General features: G+C 42.3%; 1 protein-coding gene across 3 annotated transcripts in view; it reads right to left on the reverse strand.

Annotated features, from left to right (window-relative positions):
- Positions 1-26,045, reverse strand: part of MAST4 (microtubule associated serine/threonine kinase family member 4) — a 611,596-nt gene that overhangs the window by 18,257 nt on the left and 567,294 nt on the right. For 2 of the 3 annotated variants that reach the window (XM_068990599.1, XM_068990600.1), the window contains 11 exons: positions 23,620-23,828; positions 21,773-21,911; positions 20,358-20,490; positions 19,224-19,389; positions 17,282-17,383; positions 9,783-9,905; positions 9,466-9,578; positions 7,561-7,688; positions 6,680-6,915; positions 2,269-2,469; positions 77-306 (listed from right to left, as the gene is read on the reverse strand). In XM_068990599.1, the coding sequence (XP_068846700.1) occupies positions 77-306; positions 2,269-2,469; positions 6,680-6,915; positions 7,561-7,688; positions 9,466-9,578; positions 9,783-9,905; positions 17,282-17,383; positions 19,224-19,389; positions 20,358-20,490; positions 21,773-21,911; positions 23,620-23,828 (1,780 nt within the window). The remainder of the gene's footprint in view (positions 1-76; positions 307-2,268; positions 2,470-6,679; positions 6,916-7,560; positions 7,689-9,465; positions 9,579-9,782; positions 9,906-17,281; positions 17,384-19,223; positions 19,390-20,357; positions 20,491-21,772; positions 21,912-23,619; positions 23,829-26,045) is intronic. The other variant, XM_068990601.1, reaches the window with a different exon arrangement.

Consider the following 26,045-nt stretch of genomic DNA (forward strand, 5'->3'; position numbering starts at 1 on the left):
TGTTAACCATGCCTCAGCTGACGTATTCATTCTCTAGTTTGCTGGGAATGAAAACTGGCCAGAAAGAGAGTCTCACCCAAACGATATGATGCACTGTGTAAATGTCGCTGTCTCCCACGTACACCCGGATGGCTCGAATGGTGAAACCATAGTTCTTCCCTAAACTGTGGATCACAATGGGCTGGTGTGGACTGGCAGAAGCTCCTGAAGAATCTCGGCTGGGAGAGGAATCCCTTGAGGAAGAAGGGTCCGAGGACAGGGAGTGGGGAGACATTGGACTTCCCAGTGGAGAAACAGCAAACATATCTGCAACAAAGAAGCCAGTCGTCAAAGCTTGACCAAGTGAACCACCAGGGAAGCTGGATTACTGAGCAAGTGCTGACTAGGTAATCTGCATCAGGAAAACCCTGTCATGTTAACTTGCCTATAAGGGAACCAGTCCTTATTACTATGATTAGAACTGATTATCTTCATGTATTACCTGCAGTTCTAGCAAGGTTTCTGAGAGGATAATGCAGGTGGATAGAGAAATTTTAAGAAAACCTCACTTCATATTCTTCAACACCAATTCTATCCTGTTTTCCTTGTTTTATGAACAAACACACTTTTTATTTATAGTTCTTGTCACTGTTTTATCTATGTGAATCTAAACAAATCCTAACTGGTCATATGAAATGGTGCACGCACACCTGTGTGTGTGTTGTGTATGAAAAAGAATAATCTACACAAAGATGCTGTGGTTTAAATGTGAGCTCAGCAAGGGCCAGGCTACAAGAGGCCAGTGCTATTGAAGACTCCCAGGATGCAGTGAGTAACACGGTGGCCACAGCAAGCTGGAAGTATCCAGACTATCTTCTGTTGTAATTCCTGGGATGCGTGTGTGATCAGTCATGTCTGACTGTTTACGACCCCATGGACTGTAGCCTGCCAGGCTCCTGTCCATGGGATTATCCAGGCAAGAATCTTACATCTGTCCAAAGGAGAACAATTAGCTAAATGCATCAGTGTCCAGGCTCTTCCACTCTGACTTCATGTGGCATCTTGACACTTTTTTCCTGGCTACCTTCTGTCTCATACAAAGGCCAGCTGAACAGATCCACGCTGGTGGGCAGGGAACTTCAAAACATGCAGAGATAGAAGAAGACGGAGTAGACACACAGATCCAAACTGCTAAGAAAGCCATGCCCCTGACTCTTGTCCTCAATACATCTTTCCTTATCTCCCCACACTGAGTAACTGACCCACGTCCACTAAGAGGTGGGCCTTCTCACCAGCTCTCAGAGTGGACTGGACCACATTCCACTTACCGACCACCCTGGAGCCATTGCCTTTTGGTTGTGAACAGTCATTCAGACCAGGGTGTTTGTTTTAAGGTGCTATACGCACATCTCCCAGAAAACAGAACATGCTACAGTGAGCACTGCCCCCTCAATGAACATTTCTTTCTGCACAAATTTCAAATTTCAACCATGTAAACAATCCCTTGTATACATGGGCTGTATTCTCCCAACTGCAAGCCATCTGCAGTATAATTTGACTGACACTTCCATTCTCTTACTGTCTGTCATCTGAGTGATAAGTCACAACCACCAGGGTGTATATTTTCATCTCAGCCAGTGAAATTACACCAGACTTTGTGATTAGTAGAGGCAAAACTAGGTTGTCAAAAAATACTGCAATTCAACAAAATCATAATTAAGCCCAGTTTTTTAAATACAAGGCAGAAAATGACTGGGCTACCAGTAGGAGGAAGCATAACCCAACAGACAAGGCTGGTAAAACTTGTAATTTCAGTGCTGTCTGTGATACACTCTGCATCCCCAGAAATGAAAAACGTATGTTCTCTGTATTGATTTCCTCATTAATTAGATGAGAAAAACTATACTTAGCTTTCTGACACAGATGCTGTAAACAGCTCTGCAAAGGATATAAATGATGCTTGGTCTAGGGAAGAAAAATTATTCAGAAGAGCGAAATTTATCACTTAACTTGGGGAAGGGAGAAAGGGAAAAGAACGAAAACAAAAGAAATAAGCCTTCGTGGGAAGGGATCCTGCCTCATCTCCTGCTGCCGAAAGAAGTGCGAAGGGGTAAGTCACGTTTGTCTTCTGGGAGCCCTGGAGGCCCTCCAGGGGGTCACTCAGGAGGGCTGTGCCAGGGCACCACCATCACTGGTTCAAGCAGTCTTGCATCTCAGCCAGCATGCCACATCGGGGGCGGGGGCACATGCACAAGCCACACAGTTTCATGCGAGCCGATGTCTCTCTACCTCCTGGGATCATGAGGGACAGGGCACTGGCAGAAAGGGACTTTGTGACTTTCCCCGAGGCTTTCTGTTTCTCTGTGCTTTCTAAGCGCTGCCGAGCCATGTGAGAGGCGGGCTCACTGGAGGGCTTGGAGGCATTGTCTGTACTGTCCACACACTCGCTTCGTCCATTTATCTGATCCAAGTGCTCTGAAAAACTGCCAACTGTGCAAAGAAGAAGGGAAAAACATTTCAGGAGAATTTGGGATAGAAGAGCTGCGGAGGTGGGAGGAGAGAGAGGGAAGGACGAACACTGGGAAGCAGAGGCCCGTGTGGTGCGTGAGTCCACGTGGTGTCAGGCAAACACGGAAATCACGCGACTGGTTCGAGAAAGGTGAGTCGGAGGAGAGAGAATGAAAGAGCTGTCCATCCAGACTGCATTCTCCTTGTACACAGGTCCACTAATTCTTAGTCGACTCCATTTAACTAGAAGAACAACTGCGTTTTAGAATCATTTACAACTCTAACAGACGATTCCTCCTCCTGACCCCACTGTGAAAGGTCATGAACCAAACGTCACCTTACGAACCCCATGACCGCCCACAGCATACCACCATCATCCTATGATACTGGTGATCAGCATTCGCAAGGCAGTTAATACCGGCTTTTGCTAAGTGGACATCATTTAGTCACTTCATAGAGACTTATGCCCCTGTCATCTCCTACCATCTTTTCAAGACACACCTCACACTAGGCTCAGGATGTAACTTACATAAAAGCGCCTAAAGTGTCACCTTTGACCTCCCACACCTCTTTCCACTCTGAGCTTGTAAATTTCACAAGCCAAGACCAAGAGTTTCTTCCACTACACGCGGGATGACCCAATGGCTCACTACGTCTTCTCGGCTTTAGTCTTGACACAGCCCTATGCTGACCTGTCCTGAAACTCCTGGACCAGTGAGAAGATCTGTCCCCCTCTAAGGCAGCCACATGTCTCCTCTATTTTTAATTTTATTACCCTGAATATAAACCAGAAGGGTTTTTTTAAGTTAAAAAATTAGGACTTCCCTCAGCAGAGTAATGTAAGAGAATATGCCACCATATAGAACAACGCAGAAATGGAGTATCACTGATCCCAGTCTGGTAAGTACACAGGCCCAGTGTGAAGACAGTTCTCTCTTGCCAGAAGTGACATAGTGAAAAACAAGTCACATGACCATCTCTTTCCGTTTCTCCTATTCTTTCACAGTCTATCAGTTTTGGGGTTTTTTTTTTTTTCCTTTCTTTTTTCTTACCACTGATAATACATATTTGTCTGTCCAGAAAAAACAATGCTTATCTCCCTTTTCTTTCTACATGCTATATTAGAAGCCCCCTGTGTTTTAAAAATCATCAACACTATCATCACATTAAGATATGCAATCCACAGAGAGAATTTAATCCCATTATAAACGATCCTTTGGAAGACCAGCCAGCACATCAAAGTGCTGACCACGACATTCTTTGCCTAGGAAAGAGGCTTAATTGGATTTAACTAACATTTCTGTTGCAGTGCTCGACTCACAACAGTACAGCTAAAGTTCGGTCCCAGTTCACAGAGGTGGCATGACCCCCCAAGGCGTGGTCCTCGCTAAGGGAAGCCTAGGACCTGGGACAGTGGGGCTTGAGAACAGCGCTGTCCACGGCCACCCAGGCGCTGCAGGCACTGTGGGCACAGGAGAAGACTCCCAGTAATCTGTGTGACACCCATCCGACCTACTAAAGAAGATAATCTCAAGGCAAAGAACAACCCTCTTTCCACTTGTATATGCTAGACTCAACCCCCTTAAACAGGGTATCTATTCTATTCACTCTAAATTAAGAAACTAGACAAAACCTGCTTCACAAATCAAATCTCACCTCAAAAACCTTCAGCTTGCTCTGGGATAAGTTGCACACTCACTTCTCCCTTCTAGTTTGGTTTGGATGGGATCATTGACAAGCATGAATTGGAAAGCTGAATCTCTTCACGATGAATAATTTGTCAGATGCGTTCAAGTACTACACCTAAATTTTCAAGACTTTTGCTTCTCACTGATTCAAATACATTGTAGTCAAGAGAAGGAAACGAGTACAAGGCTGGACTCCCCTCACTGTTGGAGTGCGTGCCTTTTATCATCCCCCTGCCTGCCTCTGCTGTCTCATTTCATAGCACTGCATATAAACGTGTGAGTCTTTCCTGCCAAGGGTGGATAATGTCACTTTAATGTTCTGTAAATGTCAAGGGTTCTTTCTTTTTGATGGTGGAGGAATATAAAAATCAACAAATTTAATTTTACTACAGTCACGGTTTTCAGATTTCCTAATTACCCTTGGCTATGAGCAAATCAGCTCATCTCTCTATTCTGTATGGCCCCCAAGGTCTTTGATTATTTTTAGTGTGTGTCTGAGGGAGACAGAAAGAAAGGTGGTTTGAATCTATTAATCAAAATGCATGGCAGGACAGAGACAGATTTTTTTTTTAATTATGAAAGTAATCAATCAAATGCTTAGACACCATTCCCCTCCCTCTCCCTCATAACTTTCTGAGAGTCAGTAGGCAGAAGAGTCCAAAAGATCATAAATAATTCATCATATTAAGAATAAATGTGAAATAGAGGCAACTCTATTCAGAGTAAATAATAAACTAAGAAACACATGAGAACTTAGTAACCAGAAATATAAAGCGCTTGACATATCCATATTTGATGTGAAACCAAGAGGAACAGGAATCTGAGGCTACTAGCTTGTCTTTGCACACTTCTTCATTGCTATTATCTTGGCTCCAGCAAGTTAGGACATGCGGAATTATCCCACACGGAAACAGAACTGAGAGGAAAAGAGAGAAGGGGAAAACCCAACATTATTTTTCCCCATGATCAACTATCAGCTCACATGAAGCTCCACAGAACCAGACCTTTTAGTGAGGCGGAAATAAACCCTGTGTGTAAAATTTGTTATTTTGAAATGATTCAAAACAAAACAAATAGACACTGAATATTCAGTTAGTTAAGAAAAAATTTCATGATAATCATTCATGGTTATCAATATAGCATACTGGATATGGCTTAATGAAAACATTTATTATAGCAACCTTAAGCCATACCCATATTTTTATTATTTGAAAGCATAAATGCACATTGCTCTGTGGAAGGATGTGCTATGCATAACATTTTTATAAACCAAATAATATCCAAAATGCGCCTCAAGGGCTTGCTCTGAGGAAAGCGCAAGTCCAATCATTTAATGAGGACACCTCTGTGATTAAGGGCTGCAAGTATTCATGATATATTGCTGCTGCTGCTGCTAAGTCGCTTCAGTTGTGGCCGACTCTGTGCGACCCCATAGACGGCAGCCCACCAGGCTCCCCTGTCCCTGGGATTCTCCAGGCAAGAACACTGGAGTGGGTTGCCATTTCCTTCTCCAATGCATGGAAGTGAAAGTGAAATCGCTTAGTCATGTCTGACTCTTGGCAACCCCATGGTCTGCAGCCCACCAGGCTCCTCCGTCCATGGGGTTTTCCAGGCGAGAGTGCTGGAGTGGGTGCCACTGCCTTCTCCGCCATGATACACAGGCATCCGAAAACCCATGAAGACGCTGCTCTTCTGGTCAGGAAGGCTTACTTCACACAAAAGTAACACCAAGAAGAGTTCTCCCAGGAAAGACCTAAGCCCCTGGACTGCTTCCCACACACCAAACTATGTCTCAGAAGCGTCTTCACCGGTTACCTAGAGGCTGGAAACCTGTGTGCAGTGGAGTGGTTTCATAGCCACACAAGATATCAGTTTGAACTATGTCGGTATTTCTCACTCCCCTCTCCCCTCTCAATCCGTGAACCTCATGGCATGAGAATTTTGCTGCACTGACTGGGGTACAGTTTAGAGTGGAGACTATTCGGTGACTGGGTATAATGTGGCCCCACAACAAAAACCAGCTCCTTCAAGGAAACAACTACCCATCTGAACACCGGAGGAAAAACTGGCTTACACTATATAGGTGGTGATTTAAGACGCTATTGAGGGTCCTGTTGACTGTCTGACAGGGTTGCTTACTCATCACTTTGAGTTAGATGCAACTCCACAAGACCTTTGCTGTGCCTTTGCCTCCACAATGAAGAACAACCTCCCCTACTTCTACTTCTGAAGACCATCCAAGGGCGCCGCTGGAACCCATCGGAGGACGTGAAGGCTTCAGGTGCAGCAAGAAAGACTGGCCGTACAGCCATGCTCCAAGGAGAGGGCTGATGTGTCTGATCTCAGCTCTGAGGAGTCCACCGCCCAGGCCTAAGGAGTGGGGCTGTGAGAGAGTCTAGCAACACAAGACTGGTCCGAAGCCAGGCCTGGGACTCCGAGCACTGCAGTCACTTGTCAACTTGGCGGGCGATGCTGGGATGGCAGGGGCCAGCCCACGGCTTTACCTGACAGAGTGGAGCTGCTGATGGTGCTGGCCGGGGTGGTGACCTCGGGCTCCTCCTGGGCACTCTCTGCAGCGGGGAGGGCTGGCTTTTCCGGCTCCTCGTGCAGCTCTCTGGGCTGGGGAGCAGCCCCATCATGTTCTGCCTCTGCTGAAACGGCCAGCTTGGGAAGCAGCCCAGAACCGAGCCTATGTCTGTTGCTGTCAGTATCCGAAGAGTTGGATGTGGATAACTGTTGCCTTAATTAAACAAAAAACAAAGTCATATATCTATAGACACTGGAAAATTGTGTGCAAGGTGAATTTTAGGAAAAAAAAAAAAACAGGTAAAAATGGAACTGAGATCTCCTAACCAACACATGTTGAGGGCAGTGACTTCTAAACTGTGCCAGACCAGAGGTATCCCCAGGAACCGGTCAGAAATGCACACTCTTGGGGCTTCCCTTGTGGTCCTGTGGTAAGAATCCACCTGCCAATGTGGGGCACACAGGTCTGATCCCTGAGAAGATCTGATATGCTGTGGAGCAACTAAGCCCATGCACCACAAGTACTGAGCCCACGCAGAGCCCACGAGTCACAACTAGTGAGCCCACGCACTGCAAGCAGAGAGTAGCCCCCTCTCAGGGCAACTAGAGGAAGCCCATGCAGCAACAAAGACCCAGCTCAGTTAAAAATAAATATATGAAAAAAATGTAAAAGGATAGACAATTGTCTTTTTTAAAAAAGGAAAAGAGAAACATACATTCTCAGCCCTCATCTCAGACCTCCTGGGTCAGCACTTTGCTTCCACAGACCCTCCAGGAGATTCGGATGCATGGTCACGTTGAAGAACCACTGCCCTAGTAGCTACTGTTTACAATGCTTCTTAACAAGCATTTCACATACATTTCAGAATACTCTGAACTCCAGCTTAACGTTTCCGTGGATGGCAAAGTTGTGCTTTTAGTTTTGTCCCCAGGGTCTTCCTTCTCTTCTCCTGAATTCTGAGTACCTCGATCCATACTGCTGAAAACCTGCAAGGCAAAGAATCAGTGCTTATTAATATTTTCTTGAAAGGGATTGTCAGAAGAAAAAAAAAAAGTCCTGGGAGAACAAGCTGAGAGTTTGACTAAGGTTTGAATTGGGGCCATGTATTCAGAAGGTACTTTCCGATGCATTTACTTGAGTCCTGAGTTGAGTGGCCAATTGTACAATTTTATTTCCTTTTGGAGTGGGGAGATATGAATTCATCACATTCTCACCATATCTCACTATGGACTTTGTATCTGCAAACAAAATCCATAGATGCAATGGGGTTTCCAGGCCTAGGATCAATGCATGCATTAGATTACATTTAACCATGAAGTCAATCAGAAAAAGAAAATCACAGAGAAAAAGACTGAATGGCCCCCAGTCAGGTGCAGGAAGTAGAAAAATGAATTGGAATTGAGAGGAAAGAGAAAAATAAATTACCTGTTTCAAGACCCATTGGGGGGAGTTGCAGTGTGTACTTGGTGAGGAGTCAGAGTTATGTGTTTGGCTTATAAATCACATATACCAACAGGCAGCCTCATGTATTGATACTGGGATTTCTGAAGGGGATCATAGCTTAAGCAAACTGAGGTCTCTGCTGTACCACCGGCAAGATGGAAGCATAAACAGAGTGCTGAGAGTCCAACCCAGGAAGCACTCGCTACGCCCAAGCCAGCCAACTGCTGTTCTCATGGGGATGGCCCTTATAGCTCCTATAATCTCCTGGGATTAGGAGGAAGGTAGTGAAAGAACCCCACTCCAGTACTCTTGCCTGGAAAATCCCATGGACAGAGGAGCCTGGTGGGCTGCAGTCCATGGGGTCGCTAAGAGTCAGACATGACTGAGCGACTCCACTTTCACTTTTCACTTTCATGCATTGGAGAAGGAAATGGCAACCTACTCCAGTGTTCTTGCCTGGAGAATCCCAGGGACGGGGGAGCCTGTTGGGCTGCTGTCTATGGGGTCACACAGAGTCGGACATGACTGAAGCGACTTAGCAGCAGCAGCGAAAGAACAGGAGACAGCAGAGAGGGAGCAGCTTAGGGGATGGCTTTGACGGGCCAGAGGACAGGTACCAGGAGAGCCTGAACTCTGTCATCAGCTTCCTTCCTGGCTCTGCTCTAGACCTGGGCCTCCCCTCCAGGGAAATCCCTATTTCTCTGTGTCATTCCTGTACCCGGGGAGGGCAGTGTCGGCCAATCTGCAGAGCACTCCGGGCAGTCACTTAGAAAAAGCTACGGAACACTCTCAAATCACTCATTGCTATAGAAAAGCTACACAATAATGCTGTAAAATGCCATGGCAACAGAAAATATAGCTTGAGTGAAAATAGCAAAATGAAGGTAGGGTGCCCTGTAGGTTCATTTCTATCGTCCTAGGCCCCTGCTTCTCAGGACGATTAGGTGTGTCTTTGGTTTCTTTGTCTTTTAAATCTTCCCACTACCAGTCAAAAAGCACCTTTCTCCAACATTGATTTTGATCTATTTCCAAAATTCTAGCTTGGCTGGCCTACTGCCCCTTTAATATATCTTACAATTTCTATCACTGATTAAGAGACTGTCTCATTTCACAATCAACTGTCTCCAAGTGAATGGGCTTATGTCGAGGACTAAGCCTTCTCCTTTATGTTGTATCTGTGGAATCCTAGAAGAGGGCTGTGCACACAATGAGCTCAAAGTTCTTCTTATAAAGGCAATGGGAAGATGCCTCCGTGGCCCAGCAAGAGCTAGACCAGGGTCAACATGGAGACCCTCTATGTTTATGCCATATTTCACTTACCTTAGAAAACCTATGTGAACATGAGGAAAACTGCCTTATTTCCACATTAAAGTCTTCATCATTCGTGTCATCTTCTTCCTCGGTCTCCATATGATGGTACTTCTCTGACCGAGCTGCAGGGAAAGGTTTGGAAAGCAGTTTCAATTACTCAGAATTTCAGCTTTTAACTTAGTTATTTTAATTATGAGTTTCTCTATCAAGGCAACATTATGTTTCAGAACTCATGGGTTCAGGACTGAAAGGTACCTATCAAAAACAGAGCTGATTTTCCACAAAGAAAAGGCCAAATAATGTTTTATGTCAGATAATGCACGTACTATCAAAATAACTTGTGTCATCTTCAGATTCCAGTTGGGGAATAAATTCTGCCTTCTGTCTCAGCAAACTGTTCCAGTCTAAGCAACGGAAGAATCGATGCTGTTTGACTTCATATGCACCACCTTAGGGTAGGGAGTGGAGGGAAAGAACAGAGGGAAAAGTGTTCAGTTATCCTCCCAACAAAGGTAAGCATCAGTTTTTAAGAACAACAGAAAAAAAAAGAAAAAGTTCTATCAAGAGAGAATTAAAGAAATCAGGGAAATTTTTTTCATGCTACAACCCAAAGCTCCAAAAATTTTCCCATAATTTATCAGCAGGGGATTTGATTTTGCTAACAGCAGTTGCTATGGCACAGTTTTTCTTTGTTAATTTTTCCATGACTTCCTCCATTTTTCAAAAGTTAATGACACGGCCACTTAAAATCCCATTATGCTGAACCTGGGGACGTGGACACACACTGGCCCAAAGCAGACTTGCTGCTTATAACTCCTTAAAATTCTAAGATGGTATAAAACATGCTCATGGCAGTAACTCCTCTGGTGGTAAGTTTTATTTTCTTGGTGGGGGGTACCTACCACAATCGATTTCTCTTTTTCTCTTTTTTTAAAAGTTACATATATATATATCTAGGCTACTAGGGCCTTCGTTGTTGCACACAGGCTTTCTCTAGTTGCAGTGAGTGGGGTTACTCTCTAGTTGTGGCCTGTGGCCTCTAGGACATGCAGGTTTAGTCGTTGACCCAGGCATGTGAAATATTCCCAGACCAGGAATCAAACCCATGTCCCCTGCATTGGCAGGCAGATTCTTAACCACTGGAACTCCAAATGAGTCCAAAAATTTTATTTTTTAATTGGAGGATTACTGTTTCACAATATTGTGTTGGTTTCTGCCATATATCAAGATGAATCAGCCATAGGTATATGTATGAAGGTAAGATTTTAATAAAGATGATAATATATAATGGTTATCATTCAATTTTACTGGATTGTCCATTAACGTTGGTAGGAATTAGGTTCTATGGCTTACAGATTCTTAAATAAGAAACTGGCAAACTTGTTTGATAGATTTATAATACGTGTGATGAAAGCAATCACAATTCCTAAGTTTTAGGTTTCTTTTTGCCTAGTGAGCCTGATAGGACAATTCAATGAATTGAATTAATATTTGTAATTCAGTTTATGATTTTAAAGAGATTTTGAAGGGCAGACCCCATCAAAGTATTACACTGTCCCCCATGTAAAGGGACTTCCCTTGTGGCTCAGCTGGTAAAGAATCCACCTGCAATGTGGGAAACCTGGGTTCGATCTCTGGGTTGGGAAGATCCCCTGGAGAAGGGAAAGGCTACCCACTCTAGTATTCTGGCCTGAAGAATTCCACAGACTGTATAGTATACTTTCTTCCCTGATTGCTCAGTTGGTAAAGAATTCACCTGCAATGCAGGAGACCCCGGTTCGATTCCTGTGCTGGGAAGATCCTCTGGAGAAGAGATAGGCTATCCACTCCAGTATTCTTGGGCTTCCTTTGTGGTTCAGCTGGTAAAGAATCTGCCTGTAGTGTGGGAGACCTAGATTCGATCCTTGGGTTGGGAAGGTCCCCTGGAGAAGGATAAGGCTACCCACTCCAGTATTCTGGCCTAGATAATTCCATGGACTATATAGTCCACAGGGTTGCAAAGAGCTGGACACAACTGAGCGACGTTCACTTTCCCATGCAAAGAGAAGGTACACATGTTATAAGAATCTCACCCGGAGACACACCCCCACCCTACCATCAACATGCACACTGTTGATGGGGGAGATTAGGAAAATTCAGTCTTGAAACAATTTCAGGAAGAGATACTTCTCGCAAGACTAGTACCGGGATCTAATCCATCTCCCAACCAGGAGATGCCCCTCAACAGGGGTTGCAAATGCCTCTTTAATGCAGTTGTTACCCATGCTTCTCATCCTGTCCTCGGTGGGGTACAAAAGGAATAGGGTGAGAAATGTAAGCTGAATGAAAAATCTTGGGGCAGGGGAGGTTTCTGTAAAGTTCAAACTCATCGTTCTGTCCTCACTGGGCCTCACTTGAGCACAAGGAGCAGGTTGGCTAGGGCTCCAAACCAGCGAAGGGAAACCAATGTTTTGAAAATGATGGAATGAAGAGAAAAATGCCAAGCGAAAAAAATCAACCCCCAAAAGGGAGAATCAGTTCTTTACAAAGTATGATTAGACTCTTCATCTAGAATTCAGTAGGCTTTTTCCTTGTTTACAGCACAATACTCAAGTCTAATTTTGAGCCCAAGAGCAACAACATCAGCAGCTGGGATTTGAGGGCCAGCTTTGACAAGTATTACACTAAAGACAAGAGGCAACTTGCTTCTTTTAATTAAACCATTGAAAGTAATGCCTCGTAGTAGGCATTGTCAGCTCCATTTTTTGGATGGGTAAAGCAAATAAGCAGTAAACCATACTGGGTCAAGATCGTCCGGCGAGGAAGGGTTAGAAGGGCTGAGCTGAGGTCTGTCTAAAGACCACCAGTCCATCCTCAGTGCCGCAGCACCACAGGCCACGCAAGGGGAGGCCTGGTTTAGTTTGGATCCTACTCTGCCCTCTCTCTCACATCAACTCTCAAATGGATTCACCATGTGGATATCGGGGAAGGGAGCCACACACCCAGCTCCCCAGCATCTCTGCCTAGTCCAACTCCAGTCCTCCGTGCATCCTGGTTCTCATCCACCCCAACAAACATCCCCAAACACAGCTGCCAGGAATGTTTTCTTCCAGTGATCTTTGCTTGGAGACGATCAAAGGGCTTAAATATGCATCAATTCAGTTCCCTCACTGTGCCAGTGACACTGAGGTCCAAAGAGTCAGGCCCTACCTTGTGGCCTACCAAGCACTGTACAGCTGCCACTCTTGGGGCCTCATCAAATGACAGCTCTGGAACATCCAGGTCACTCAACTTTACCCAGAAAAGTATAGTTCTCTAGACCCAGAGGCTCAAAGGACACTTCCAGACCATATCCAGACGGTTTTCTCCCTGACCTGCACCCTGGGACACATATTGGTGAGAGCCTTCACTTGCTCTCTATAGAGAATGCCAAATGGGCCCTCCCCAGGCAGCCCAGCCCACTGCTGACCCAGTGCCCAGGTCTCACCCATTGGCCTTCTGTGCCCCACTGAGAAGCAGCTGCTTATCACTGAGCCCTGTTTTTCATGCACTTCTGCAGAGAGGGGGAACAAAAGAATCAAAAGGACATACCAGAGAAAAATTAACCCTGGGCTAACAACCTCAAACCTGGGGCTTCGCAGGTAGCTCAGCTGGTAAAAAAAAAACCCACCTGCAATGCAGGAGACCCCAGTTCAATTCCTGAGTCAGGAAGTCATCCTTAGAGAAGGGATGGTCTACCTACTTCAGTATTCTTGGGCTTCCCTGGTGGCTCAGACAAAGAGTCCGCCTGCAATGTGGGAGATCTGAGTTTGATCCCTGGGCTGGGAAGATCCCCTGGAAGAGGACATGGCAACCCACTCCAGTATTCTTGCTTGGAAAATCCCCATGGACATAGGAGTCTGGCAGGCTACAGTCCATGGGGTCGCAGAGCTGGAAAAACTGAGCATCTAAGCACGCAGCACAACCTCAAACCTAGAGAGTGTGTTGAAAAGCAGAGACATTACTCCACCAACGAAGGTCCATGTAGTTTTCTCAGTGGTCACGTCCAGTTGTGAAAGCTGGACCATAAAGAAGGCAGAATGCCAAAGAATTGATGCCTCTGAACTGTGGTGCTGGAGAAGACTCCTGAAAGTCCCTTGGACAGCAAGGAGATCAAACCAGTCAATCTTAAGGGAGATCAACCCTGAATATTCACTGGAAGGACTGATGCTGAAACTCCAGTATTTTGGTCATCTGATGTGAAAAGATGATTCATTGGAAAAGTCCCTGATGCTGGGAAAAGATTGAGGGTAGAAGGAAAAGAGGGCATCAGAGGATGAGATGGCTGGATGGCATCACCGATGCAATGAACATGAACTTGGTCAAACTTGGGAGATGGTGAGGGACAGGGAGGCCTGGCATACTACAGTCCATGGGATCACAAAGAGACAGAGATGACTGGGCGACTGAGCAACAACCTCTTGGAATAATATAGATGGTGGCTTTATGAACCAAATACTAATCATCAGACACAGGAGCTCATGCAAACGTCACTCTCACCTTAAGAATTCACCAGAAAGGTAAAGGAAGGGAAAGTGACCATTTCTCGAGCTCCTGTTCTGCACCAGATTAATGCAACCACATACCTCCTCCAACGTGCCCACACTCAATCCTACAATAATCCTGTGAGGTGTGTAACATGCTTATTTCCATAGATTAGGAAACTGAGACTCCGGGCAATGAAGAAATGACTTACGACCTCCCAGCTGACTCATGGGTGGGAATGAGTCACATCTGAGCAGGTCTCAAGTCCAATGAGCCCAGGTGCTCTCAATATTCTACAAGTTCAAAAGTCAAGTTCAAGTACGACAAGGTCCCAAATCGCAAGTTAGGGTTTGGCACTAGTGAGCTTTTCTTTCCTTTCACAGAATTTTCTTAAACATCCATTATGTTCTTCACACTCCTTTTCTCAGCCTCTCTAGTCTCTCGGGCAAATGTGCATTCACACATTTTCATGGTGCATTATTTTGCCCTCTTAATATGCATCAAATCCAAACACTGTCATTGGAAGCAGCATGGCAGACTTGCGGGATTCTCAGACTCGCTCTCTGGGCCCTACTGGGACCCGTCACATTGGACCTGCCTGTTTGGCAAGCTCTCCTTGACAACGCTGAGACCTTGGGCAGGGTCCTTTAAAGTCTCTTTCAAGCTTCTGCTAGATTTGTTTCTCAATCTGTCAAACCCTGAAAAGACTGAAAGCAGCAGTCAAGGAGAAAATGTGCAAAGATAAGCTGCAGCATATAACGTAGAGACGTGGATGTTCTGACCACCAGCTGTAGCCCTGTCTTGCTAAGCAAAGGCCAATCGAGAGCCCACACATTCCTAGGAGAAAGAAATGGGCAGAGTAAAAAGGAAAATTCCCCAAAGTGACACGTGAACACTGAAGAGAACTCTTTAGCAGGAGTGCTGACATGATTCCTATACATTGTTAGCTTTACCTTAGAACAATACTTCCCTGGGACAGTTGATTAGACTATACAAACAGATATTTCTATTGTTGCAGGGCAATCTTAAAATGCCTCTGCTTCTCATATTTGACTCAAGTGAGTAAAACCACCTCTCAAATCTCTGTACCACAAAGAGCCTTGACTGCCATTCTTGGACAGCTATGCTCATCTCTTGAACCATAAGGCAAATCCAACTGTAGATCACAGGCAGAGGGAAATAACCAGTTTGCTAGTCACTTCAGACAAAAGGAAATCCAAATAGGGTGACAAGAAAGATAAAGAATTCTGTTCAAAGAGTTCAATCAGCTCAAAGGTGGGAGCACACTCACCATTCCTAAGTCTCACATGCCAAAGGGGAAAGCATGGGATTATACAAGCAAGAAAAATACAAAATGACAACACCAGCAGCAATGTCACATCTGGTCCCAATAGACAGTGTTGATGATCTTTTATCCTCACAGTGATCCTGGGATGTAGACCTTCTATCAGCTCCACTTTATGGATGAGGGAGTGAGGCACAGAAAGGGAAGCAACCTGCTCGTGATCACACAGTTCAGATTTAAACCCTGGCAAGCTGACAACTGAGTTTATGCCTTTAGCTTCCATTATATCGCCTTTCCTAGGAAAAGGCCCACTTATCCAAGGAAGAAAGCAGAAAGCACATGGTATTGTGGCATAAAGGCTTCCCAGGCAGCACAAGTGGTAAAGAACCACCCTGCCAATGCAGGAGATGGAAGAGACGCAGTTCAATCCCTGGGTGGGGAAGGTCCCCTGGAGCAGGGCATGGCAACCCACTCCGGCTTTCTCGCCTGGAGAACCCCATGGACAGAGGAGCCTGGCAGGTTACAGTCCATATGGTCACAAAGTCGGGCACGACTGAAGTGACTTAGCATGCACGCAGGCACTCTAGCACAAAACTCAACTCAAATTAGTTTTCCTAGTTGAGTTCTGATTTTAAAACTTCTTGGGAATTCCCTGGTGGTACAGTGGTTAGGACACTGGCTTTCACTGCCATTGACCTGGGTTCAATCCCTGGTGGGGGAACTGAGATCCCACAAGGCTTGTAGTGTGGCCAAGAAAAAATAAAAAATAAAAACAATGAAAGCTTCTTGGATTCTCTAAGGCAGGGTCTTCCAGGTTTTTCTGCCAAGAGCCAGACAGTAGATGTTTTAGGCCTCGTGGGCCATGGAGTTGGTCATGACTACTCAGCTCAGCCAAGCAGCATGAAGACAGCCATAGATAATGTGCAAGTGAACAGCACTGCTGTGATTCAATAAAACTTTATTTACAAAATAAAGATTGGGTCCACGGATTTTAATGCATCATCAGAAACTCTGGGTAGCACAGCAGTCCATACTTAAGCAAGAAAAGAGCTCTGCAACTGAGGAAGCTCTGAGCAAAAGTGGAACACAAGATAAGATATATATATTTGGTGTTTTTGCAAATGATTTCTGTCTAGAAAAAACTGAGTGAGAGAACGATCTCATCAGCATTTTATCTTTCTAGTAAAATGGGGTAGGACGAAACAGCTCAGAATAAACAACCCAGCAAGTCAACAATTGTCATTGATGAAAATTTTTATCAATACAGTGTGTATGTGTGATGTGTGCTGTATGTGTGTGCATGTGTGTACATTATGTGCATTTAATATTTAGACTCATCTAGGTAAATTCACATACTGGAGTTGGCTAGGACTGTATTGCAATCTCTGTCTATTAAGAATATAAGGAAGAAAAGGAAAAGGAGTTTCGAAAAACAAAAAACTAGTAGTAGAACAGTCAGAAAAAATAATCAGCAAGAAATAAATCTACTACCTTCTTTATCTTGAATGTTAATGTTTTTTAATCCTCTTTCTTGGGCCATGGTGCTGATCACCAAGACAGGATAGCATGGCTCAACCCAAGGCACTCGTTTCTAGTAATTAGTTCAAATACTGATAACCTGTTTCAGAACTTGTAGATAGTAACTGCTGGGTCAAATCCTTCCAGAGGAAAAAAAAAACTCCATACTCCTAACCTTCTGTTTCAAATTTTTAAGATTCATGCTTTTCAAGACAGAAGAGTTACATATGCTCTTTGCCCTTGAAGTTTGCTTCCGGAGAAATTTTACTGACTGAAACAAAGTAAGAAAAATTTCTGCTTTCCAAAAAAGAACAACAGCAAAACAACAGCCACCAACCCTCATAGCATACATACTGCTCTGAATCAGAAAACAGAATTAAATATTGTTATACTGTATTGTAGTCATATTCTGCATCAGTCAACAGATGTTTCCCATGCAAAAGACAAAACAAAAATACAAACCTCTGAGTACTCCACACTGACATTTCATTAGCAAAATTAAAACGTATGTGCTCTAACCTGTTCCCAGTCTCTCCAGGGGATTCTGCCTGAGGAGCAAGGTAATCAGATCCTGGGCATCAGGGGGTGGAGCCTCATCCTTTTCAGGCCAGTTGATCTCATCTAGAAGGAAGAAAAGAAACTGATAGTCTGTATTGCTCAAATGGTGGTCCACGTCCCAACACTATGGATAGCATCCAGGAGTCAGAAACGCAGAACTTCAAGTCCCACTCCACCAGCTGAATCGGAATCCACAGCTGATTCCTCCAGTTGATTCCCAGGATCAGTCAAGTCTGAGAAGCACTGTTGCACAAGATATGTACAGTACTGCTATCAACAAGGCTGCGTGAGAACATTTCAAATGAGTATCTCTCATTTACCTTTTTGATTCATTTTTCTTTGGTAGAACTGACACTGCAATTTAGTCCTCTCGATATTAAGAGGCCTCAATATAGTGGAAATTCTAAACTCCTGTGTTTAATGCAATCACCCACCCAGGGATCATGGGGAATCAGATTTTCTCTTCTACTATCATACTTAACTGAGAATCTGGCCACAGCTCTAGAGTTCTTCTGCTTTGAGGAGTGAAAAATAATTTTGTGAAAATAACTATCTCCAGAGACAAAGAAAAGGTTAAAATGCTAAGGCTGAAGAAGAAGAGAAGAACCCAAAGAAATAGTAGTAATGGAAGTATTTAAAATCTGCCATAAATATTAGAATAGGTTCTACATTCTCAAGGAGTTGGCCTGAAGATAGGTGTGCATGCCAGTGTGTATGGAAATGCAATAAAAACATGAGTTATTTTTGTGTGTGCCTGCCTCTAGCTTCCTCTCCTGCAGTTTAAATCTGATTTGGAAAATAAAACATGAATATGCATCTGAGCCGCAAGGCATTGAGAAAACAAAGCCAGCATTTGCTGCTTGTGTTAATTAAACAGTTGATTCCTCTTGCCACTCAGGCTTTGGTATATCAGAAGACAGTCTAGTTATAAATCCATAAAGAGCTCAGATATTGTATAAAAGGGTTATACACTGCAGGCAACTCACAAATCTACTTTGTTCAAGTTTACAAAGATGCCTGGCTTGCAAAGTCAGTGACAGAAAATAATGCTGTGATTAAAAGGCTCCTTATACCAAAAGGAATTATCCCCCTATTTCCACCGTTGGGCCTTCTAAGTACAGTCCAGAAGGGCCCAGAGGTGGGTGAAGATGTGAGTGATGACTAACAAACTTAGAGTAAGAGAGGCCTTTCTGATCTCTGCTTCAGGAACATTTATAAAAACAGCAGGTAGGGTAGTAACAGGCCTATTTAATTATCATTTAGTTTTGCCACAAGCCACATAACAATAGTTCGGGTCAGCTTGCAGGTTAAGATCTAAAGGTTATTGAATCTAAATGAAAGATGAACAGCTGTTAAGAAATAACATTACACCATAACAACTACCAATGAAATCATTAACAATCTGTGGATTAAATTTGCTTCCTCCCCATTCTCATTATTTATTATTTGGTAGACATTTGTTTTAGGGTTTATTACATTTTTGCTAATTTCTTCACTGTGCCAATAGCCATTTTCCCCATTTCTGCAAATGTTATCCACATTAACCTTTTCTTCCCTGGTGCAACTCTCCTATTATGGAAAGGAACACTGGACAGCAGTGAAATCATTTGCAAATCCCACACCAATTTCTTTTGCAGATAAAGCACGCCATAAAAATCAGTTACATCGCTAGTACTAAATTCCACGTTAACAAAACTTCTTCAGATCAATTTCCAACACAAATGGCTCCGTTGAGATTGTGAAAGTCAGTTTCATCCTATGATGAGTGAGTTCTTTTAATTTGTTGGCTAAACCATTTGATAAAGGTTAACAATTTAGTAGTAAAAACAGTAATACTCCCCAGAATTACATTAAAAAGCTGCTTCCCAACGGTAGCCTAGAGATAACTCCTGACAATATTTACCACTGATGACTTGTCCAAATAGCTCTTCTGGAGTGTCCCCAAAGAATGGCACGCATCCAACCAGAAATTCATAGAGAATAATCCCCATGGCCCACCAGTCCACTGGCTTCCCATAGCCCTGCCTCAGAATCACTTCTGGTGCAATGTATTCAGGTGTGCCACAGACCTAAAAGATGATTGCAATATTAGAATAATTGGAATATTAGACACAAATTAAAATGAGCAAGATGGGTCAATATCAATTATTTTGCCTAGAGTGCACCTGCTCAACCACATGGACAAAGAACTTAAGACCAGCGATTTGCAATCATTATCTATCATACCAAAGGCAATGAATTACTTAAATACCAAAAAAAGGCAAAGCTTAAAATGCTGCTTTAACAGAGGACTGTGTGTAATATCTAATTTCAAATTTGAATAGCTTTACTTACTTTGCAAAAACATTTGTAATCCCTGAAATTTAAAATAATACTGCATGTTTTTTTCATCTGTCACTCTCAGAGAGTTTTAGTATTTATACAACCGAAATATATTCACATCCTGGTTACTTCATAAAAGCCTGATGGTTGAGACATGTTCACCTTAAGTAACTGTACAATGAACAGATTGTGGGCACATGGTAATGAGGCGTGCTTAAAGAGAAATGGTCCATGGCTCGGAGTTTAGCACCCGTGATTGTACGACGTATCATGAGTTTCATGAGGACTCTACTGAGACTCTTGAATTCCTTACAAAAACAGTTTTCCATTTGTCTCTCTCACACTCTCACTTGTGAGCAATTACATCATTCGTCTTACTAATAGAGCATAATGCTGGGGGAGGACTGTGGAGGGACCTATAGTTCAAAGAGGTCCTGGGAGAAAAATGGGAGCAATTTGCACTTTATTAAACGTAAGGCTTATCAAGACATCTAAAGCCCCAGCGCTAATACGAAGACAGCCTAGGCAAGTTTTGGTTCTGAATCTCATTGGCAATGCTGTACTTTGTATTAGAAATGATAACCCACTCCAGTATTCCTGCCTGGAGAATCCCATGGACAGAGAAGCCTGGTGGGCTACAGTCCATGGGGTCGCAAAGAGTCAGACCTGACCACGGGACCAACACTTACTAGAACTGAGCAGCATGTGACCTTACCTGCTTGTCCAGGAACTCTCGGGCATCCTTCTCAATATGACCCTCGTAAAGATTGGTAGTCATGCTCATGAGTCCCACCTTGGATAATCCAAAATCTGTCAGCTTTATGTGCCCCATGGAGGTGACCAACAAACTGTGAAGCAGAAGAACATGTATGACAATGCTCCTTTGAAGCTCATTTTTTTGTTTTTACTCTTCTCCCTTCCACTGACAGTTTTTAAGACTATGTAGTATAGAGGTATCAATCTTATTATAAAATCCAGCCTGCAAAGAGATGAAGTCACACAAAGATGTTAAATATATTAATGTATATCTGGCAGCTGAGTGTAATCCACAACGGAGGGCTGGAGACTGGGACCTGCTCGTCTTCCCTGGAGCATCTACATACAGCATCACTTACAACTCAGAAAAATTCAAGTATGGAACTCTGACGCCTTTGCATTTTCAGAATAAAAAAAATAACTGAGAAAGGGCTACTGATAATGCTATGTTACACATCAGCAACTAAGATAAGCTACCAATCTGTGATTCAAATAAGATAAAGAACTTGGAAGAAAAATGTAGTATTGTTTCAGATTTTAACTTCTGGCTCAAACTTAAGTTTCTACTCACTAAGGACAAGACCTACATCTCATATACATGCAAAGAATGCACATTTGAAAGCTTTATGAATTTAGAGTTTAATTTTTTTTTTTCATTTTAAGTGGCTAATTTAAAAAATTAAAAGAGGAGTCTAAAAAATAAAGCTATTGGAAGGATATATGCTGAAATTCTAACAGTTGTGTTTGGTAATTTTGTGAATGAATTTTTTTTTTTGTACTTTCCAAATCTTCTGGAATGAGCATGAGTTAATTTTATCATAAAGTTTTCAGCACACTGAAGAACTACTTCTAGAGGCATCTCAAATTAGTGGAGGAAGCATGAAACATTTTAATAAATGGTGTCAAGAAGGATACCTAGACTTTGGTGGGAAAACAGTGTATCTGTATCTCAAATCAGACAACAAAATGAACTCCACATAGATTAAAAATTAAATAATAAATTATGAATAAAATAGATTCTACAAGAATATCATCTTGGAGGAAAAAAGAATTATCTAAATATGATTCTAAATGCAGAAACTATCCAGAAAACAACTCATGGCATCCTATGTACCTATTATTTACATAATAAAAAACTTAAAAAAAAAATTAACCCTGGCTTTATATTCTTTTATTTGCTTCTTATAAGCTATCATTATAAACATCATAGCCTTTAAAAAAATTATACAAAAATTATAAATTCTGCTAAAAATAACTTTGGAGAACATTATGGGAGAATATTAAAATGTGCAAAGCAGCATTAAAAGAAAACATTTTTTAAAGACAAAAATTTGTATTATGTGAAAAATAGACATATTGCATCAGTGTACATACTTGTCTGGTTTCAAATCCCTATGTACAATTCCATAATTATGTAGATATTCCAAGGCCAGGACCGTCTCAGCAAAGTACATCCTGGCCATATCAACGGGGAGAGGACCCATGTTCTTCATTAAGGTAGCACAGTCACCCCCTATAAAACACAAGAAAAAGACTTAGCAAGTATTATATCAGCTGGGATTAAAGACCACCAGTTTAGATTGCAGAATTTCAAAACAGAATGGCCTCTAACCACAAAGTCCATCATGCTCCTAAGTGGAGACTGTGTTAGGTAATCATGTTTCTACTTCAGATGTACTGTGAAGAAAATACAGACTTCTATTTAAGAAGCACTGTTCAGGAGGGAGCAGATTTGACCTGAAGTGAAACAAAAAGTTGAAGAACTAATGATGTGTTTTAGGAACAGTGTGACAGTTTAAAGTACAATAAAACCCATGGCTGATTCATGTCAATGTATGCCAAAAACCACTACAATATTGTAAAGTAATTAGCCTCCAATTAAAATATATAAATAAATTAAAAAATATATAATAAACCATTTTAAAACATGGATTCTGGAATCAGGCTGCCTGAGTGCAAATTTCAGCTTTGATTCTTATAGGTGGGGACATCTTAGGCAAACTGGTCTTGGTCCTTTTGTCTGCTATGTGAGGATATGAATAACATCATCCCTTTTATTGTGAGGATTAAATGAAGTAATCTATGTAAAGAATTCATGATGCTGTCAACACATATTAAACATGTGATAAACATTAATGATTGCTGTTAAAATAACCACAGCAAAAGTTAATAAAGTACTGGTGTGGTGAAAAGAACACTGGGTAGAAGTCATACAAGTTATGTTTTCATCTTGTATCTACCACTAAATATCTAGTGAAACTTGGGTTTCAGTTCATTCATCTGCAAAATGAAAATGCTATTTAATATTTCTTCAAATTGTAAAGTTTTGGGATTCTGTTCAAATAATTACAAGGGCTTAAATCAGATGCTTTGAAAACTGTTTTGGCCCTTGCTTACCTATTCATTTTATAGTTTTGTTTATGTTAATAAGTCATGGCTACTGAAACACTCAAACAATTCATGTAAAATTAATGGAAATAACATTTCTTGGAGCATTTAAAAGACCATGAACTTCCAAAAGAAAAACAAGCTGTCTGAAATTAAACTGTAGTTGATTTATAATGTTGTTAGCTTCAGGTGTACAGCTTCTGATTCTTTCCATTGATAGGTTATTAAAAGATATTGAATACAGTTCCATGTGCTATACACTAAATCCTCGTTATCTATTTTATATATAGTGGTGTGTGTCTGTTAACCCCATAGTCCTAATTTATTCCCCCTCCCCCTTTCCCTTTGAAAACCTGAAATTTGTTTTCTATGTCTGTGAGCGTATTTTGCTTTTGTAAATAAGTTTATTGGTACTTTTTTTAGAAGTTAGATTTTCTTGAATGTATCTTTCTTCTGACTCACTTTTAATTTCATACTATAGAATGAAAAGGACATATTTTTAATACATTCCTTAAGAGGATCCACTGTAATGAATGATCTTATGGTACATGATAAAAATAAGTAGGAAAAATCCCATCACCTATATTCTAACTTTAATGACCAATTGAGAGGAGGTACTCAGGATGGAAAGGCTATTTAAAAAGGAAAACAACCTTTTTTTTCAAATAGCACTAATTTTCCCTTTGTTATAATAGAGCTGGCACTTTACAGGCAATTATCAGAAGATAATGACTGGGAATACAGCCATCTCATTGCCCAGCCTCGGTTCCTCTGCGGATACAACCACCGTCAAGCACAAGTACAGAAAACATCAGCCACACAAAGATAGTCACCTTCCACATATTCCATGACCATGCACAAGTGGCGCCTGGTCTCAAAGGAGCAATACATGCTGACAACAAAAGGGTTTTCTGCAAAAGTCAGGATATCCCGCTCCACAAAGGCCTGCTGGATCTGGTTGCGGAGGATGAGGTTCTGCTTATTAATCTTCTTCATGGCAAACCTCTGCCGGGATTCCTTGTGCCGAACGAAATAGACTGCCCTGAAAAGGAGCACAAGGAGTTGGGGTTCAAAGGAAGAGGGGATGTTTCTGGGTACAATAAGCCATGTAGGTGGATGTGATCATCCACTTTTTTTTTTTTTTTTAAGTTCACATGACAGCTGGGATTCAGCCCACATTAGCTATGCTGGCAACTATCAACATTCAATTTCAGGTCAAAGTCCTTTGGCTAGATTGATTTTTTTTTTTATCGTTTCAATAAAGGTTATAGGTCACACATAAGACATCAAATTCATTTCACTGCTGAAGGATATGGACAGTCTCCAGAGTGAGCTATTTTTCAATAGCTAGCTGATGTTTTCAGTTTTTTCATAAATAGAACAAAATCCAATATATAAGTTAGAACAGGAAAACAACGAAAAAAGGACATCCATATTCTGAGCTAAAGCCTTTCTAGCATTAGATGTCTATTAGGCATTTTTTCACAACTGACTAAAGCCATAATTTTCTATATGATACACATGAGATCTACAAAGAGAGACCATAGATTACAGCTTCTTAATGTAGCTGACTTCCAACTTGAGAGTAATTTACTTCACATTAGCTTTCATACTGGAGAAGGAAATGGCAACCCACTCCAGTGTTCTTGTCTGGAGAGTCCCAGGGACGGGCGAGCCTGGTGGGCTGCTGTCTATGGGGTCACATAGAGTCGGACACGACTGAAGCGACCTAGCAGCAGCAGCAGCAGCAGCAGCTTTCATAGGGCTTCTCAGGTGGCGCTAATGGTAAAGAACCGGCCTGCCAATGCAGGGGACAGAAGAGATGCCGGTTCAGTCTCTGGGCTGGGAAGATCCCTTGAGAACGGCATGGCAACCCACTCCAGTATTCTTGCCTGGAGAATCCCATGGACAGAGGAGCCTGGCAGGCTATAGTCCTTAGGGTTGCAAAGAATTGGACATGACTGAAGTGACTTAGCATACACACATAAATTTCTAGATAAATATGAAGCGTGTCATAGGGGGCTGCCCACCCTGCTACAAAGAGAAGCATATTTCTTCACTACAGACCTCAGCATGAGTTACACCTGTGCCTGTTTCAACAGGAAATGCATTTCTCAACTTAAAAGGGGTCCAGAGTATATGGCATTTCTGGTGCATCTGACCCACCAGAGGTGGGTGAGGTGTCCAGCAACTTTACCCTAAAATGAGCAGGTTGCATTGAATTTCTGCCAGATGCCTCACCCAAATACTCTACAGAACCAGTTCTGTCTGAGAAAAGACAATGGACTCCTTGGAGCTTCAAATGATGTACAGAAAACAAGTAATCAGGAGGAAGATCTTTCAAACCCCAGCTGGAAATAATGAGCAACAAGGAAAATGTCTTGGACAGGCTCCTTTTCTCGTAAGTTACTCCTCACTTATCTCGTTATTGAGGGAGAACAGGTCTGAACTCGGGTGAGGCAATGTGCAAAAACTTAATAATTTATCTAAGGAGCCATCATCATTAGAAGTGTGTAATAGGTTATATGAGGCTGTCCTGAAACAAATGCAATGATAACCTAAGGAATAATTTACCTAAGAAGCTATCAGTCACAGTCAACTCTACCCAGCAGGATGCTTCCTAAACAAAGGGTTATCTGAGATTTCCCACTTGTGATTTTCACTGTCCCTGAAAAAATGAACACAAAGGGGACTAGGACACCCTACATGCCTGCTGAACCAAAATGTCAGAGTGATCCACTGATGTAAATCTTAAGTATATTCAATCTCAATTTAATCAACATTCACATCTTCCTCTTCAGTGCTCAACTAGGAATTCATCTTTCTATCAAATGTGTACATCTTTGTCTTCTCATTATATCCATATTTTCCCTTGACTCACAAAATCACACAAGCTGTCTGAACCACACTCCACACAGCCAACTGGAGGAATAACTTGGGGTTCCTATTTCCACTGTACAATAAATTGGCATAGGGGCTGGCCAGCTGGGTGCTCCCTACTTTCCATGTGGGCTTGGTGTCCTCTTCAGGATGCCCAGACACTTGGGCTTCCACCAGCTGGGTTTATTTCTACACCTGTTCTCCTCACTAGGCTTGATACCATAACTGACTAATTTAAATAAATATTTAAACTGATGGAAAGTGAGTGTGAAAAAAGAAAACATCCTTGTGTATAAGAAAACTGAATGGAATACTTGGGAAAGTACTGATAAATGTGAGTAACTAATTAAATTCCCATCAATTTAGTAAAGTGAAAAGA

The sequence above is a fragment of the Capricornis sumatraensis genome, chromosome 18 (genome assembly GCF_032405125.1).
Source record: "Capricornis sumatraensis isolate serow.1 chromosome 18, serow.2, whole genome shotgun sequence".
Classification (NCBI taxonomy): domain Eukaryota; kingdom Metazoa; phylum Chordata; class Mammalia; order Artiodactyla; family Bovidae; genus Capricornis; species Capricornis sumatraensis.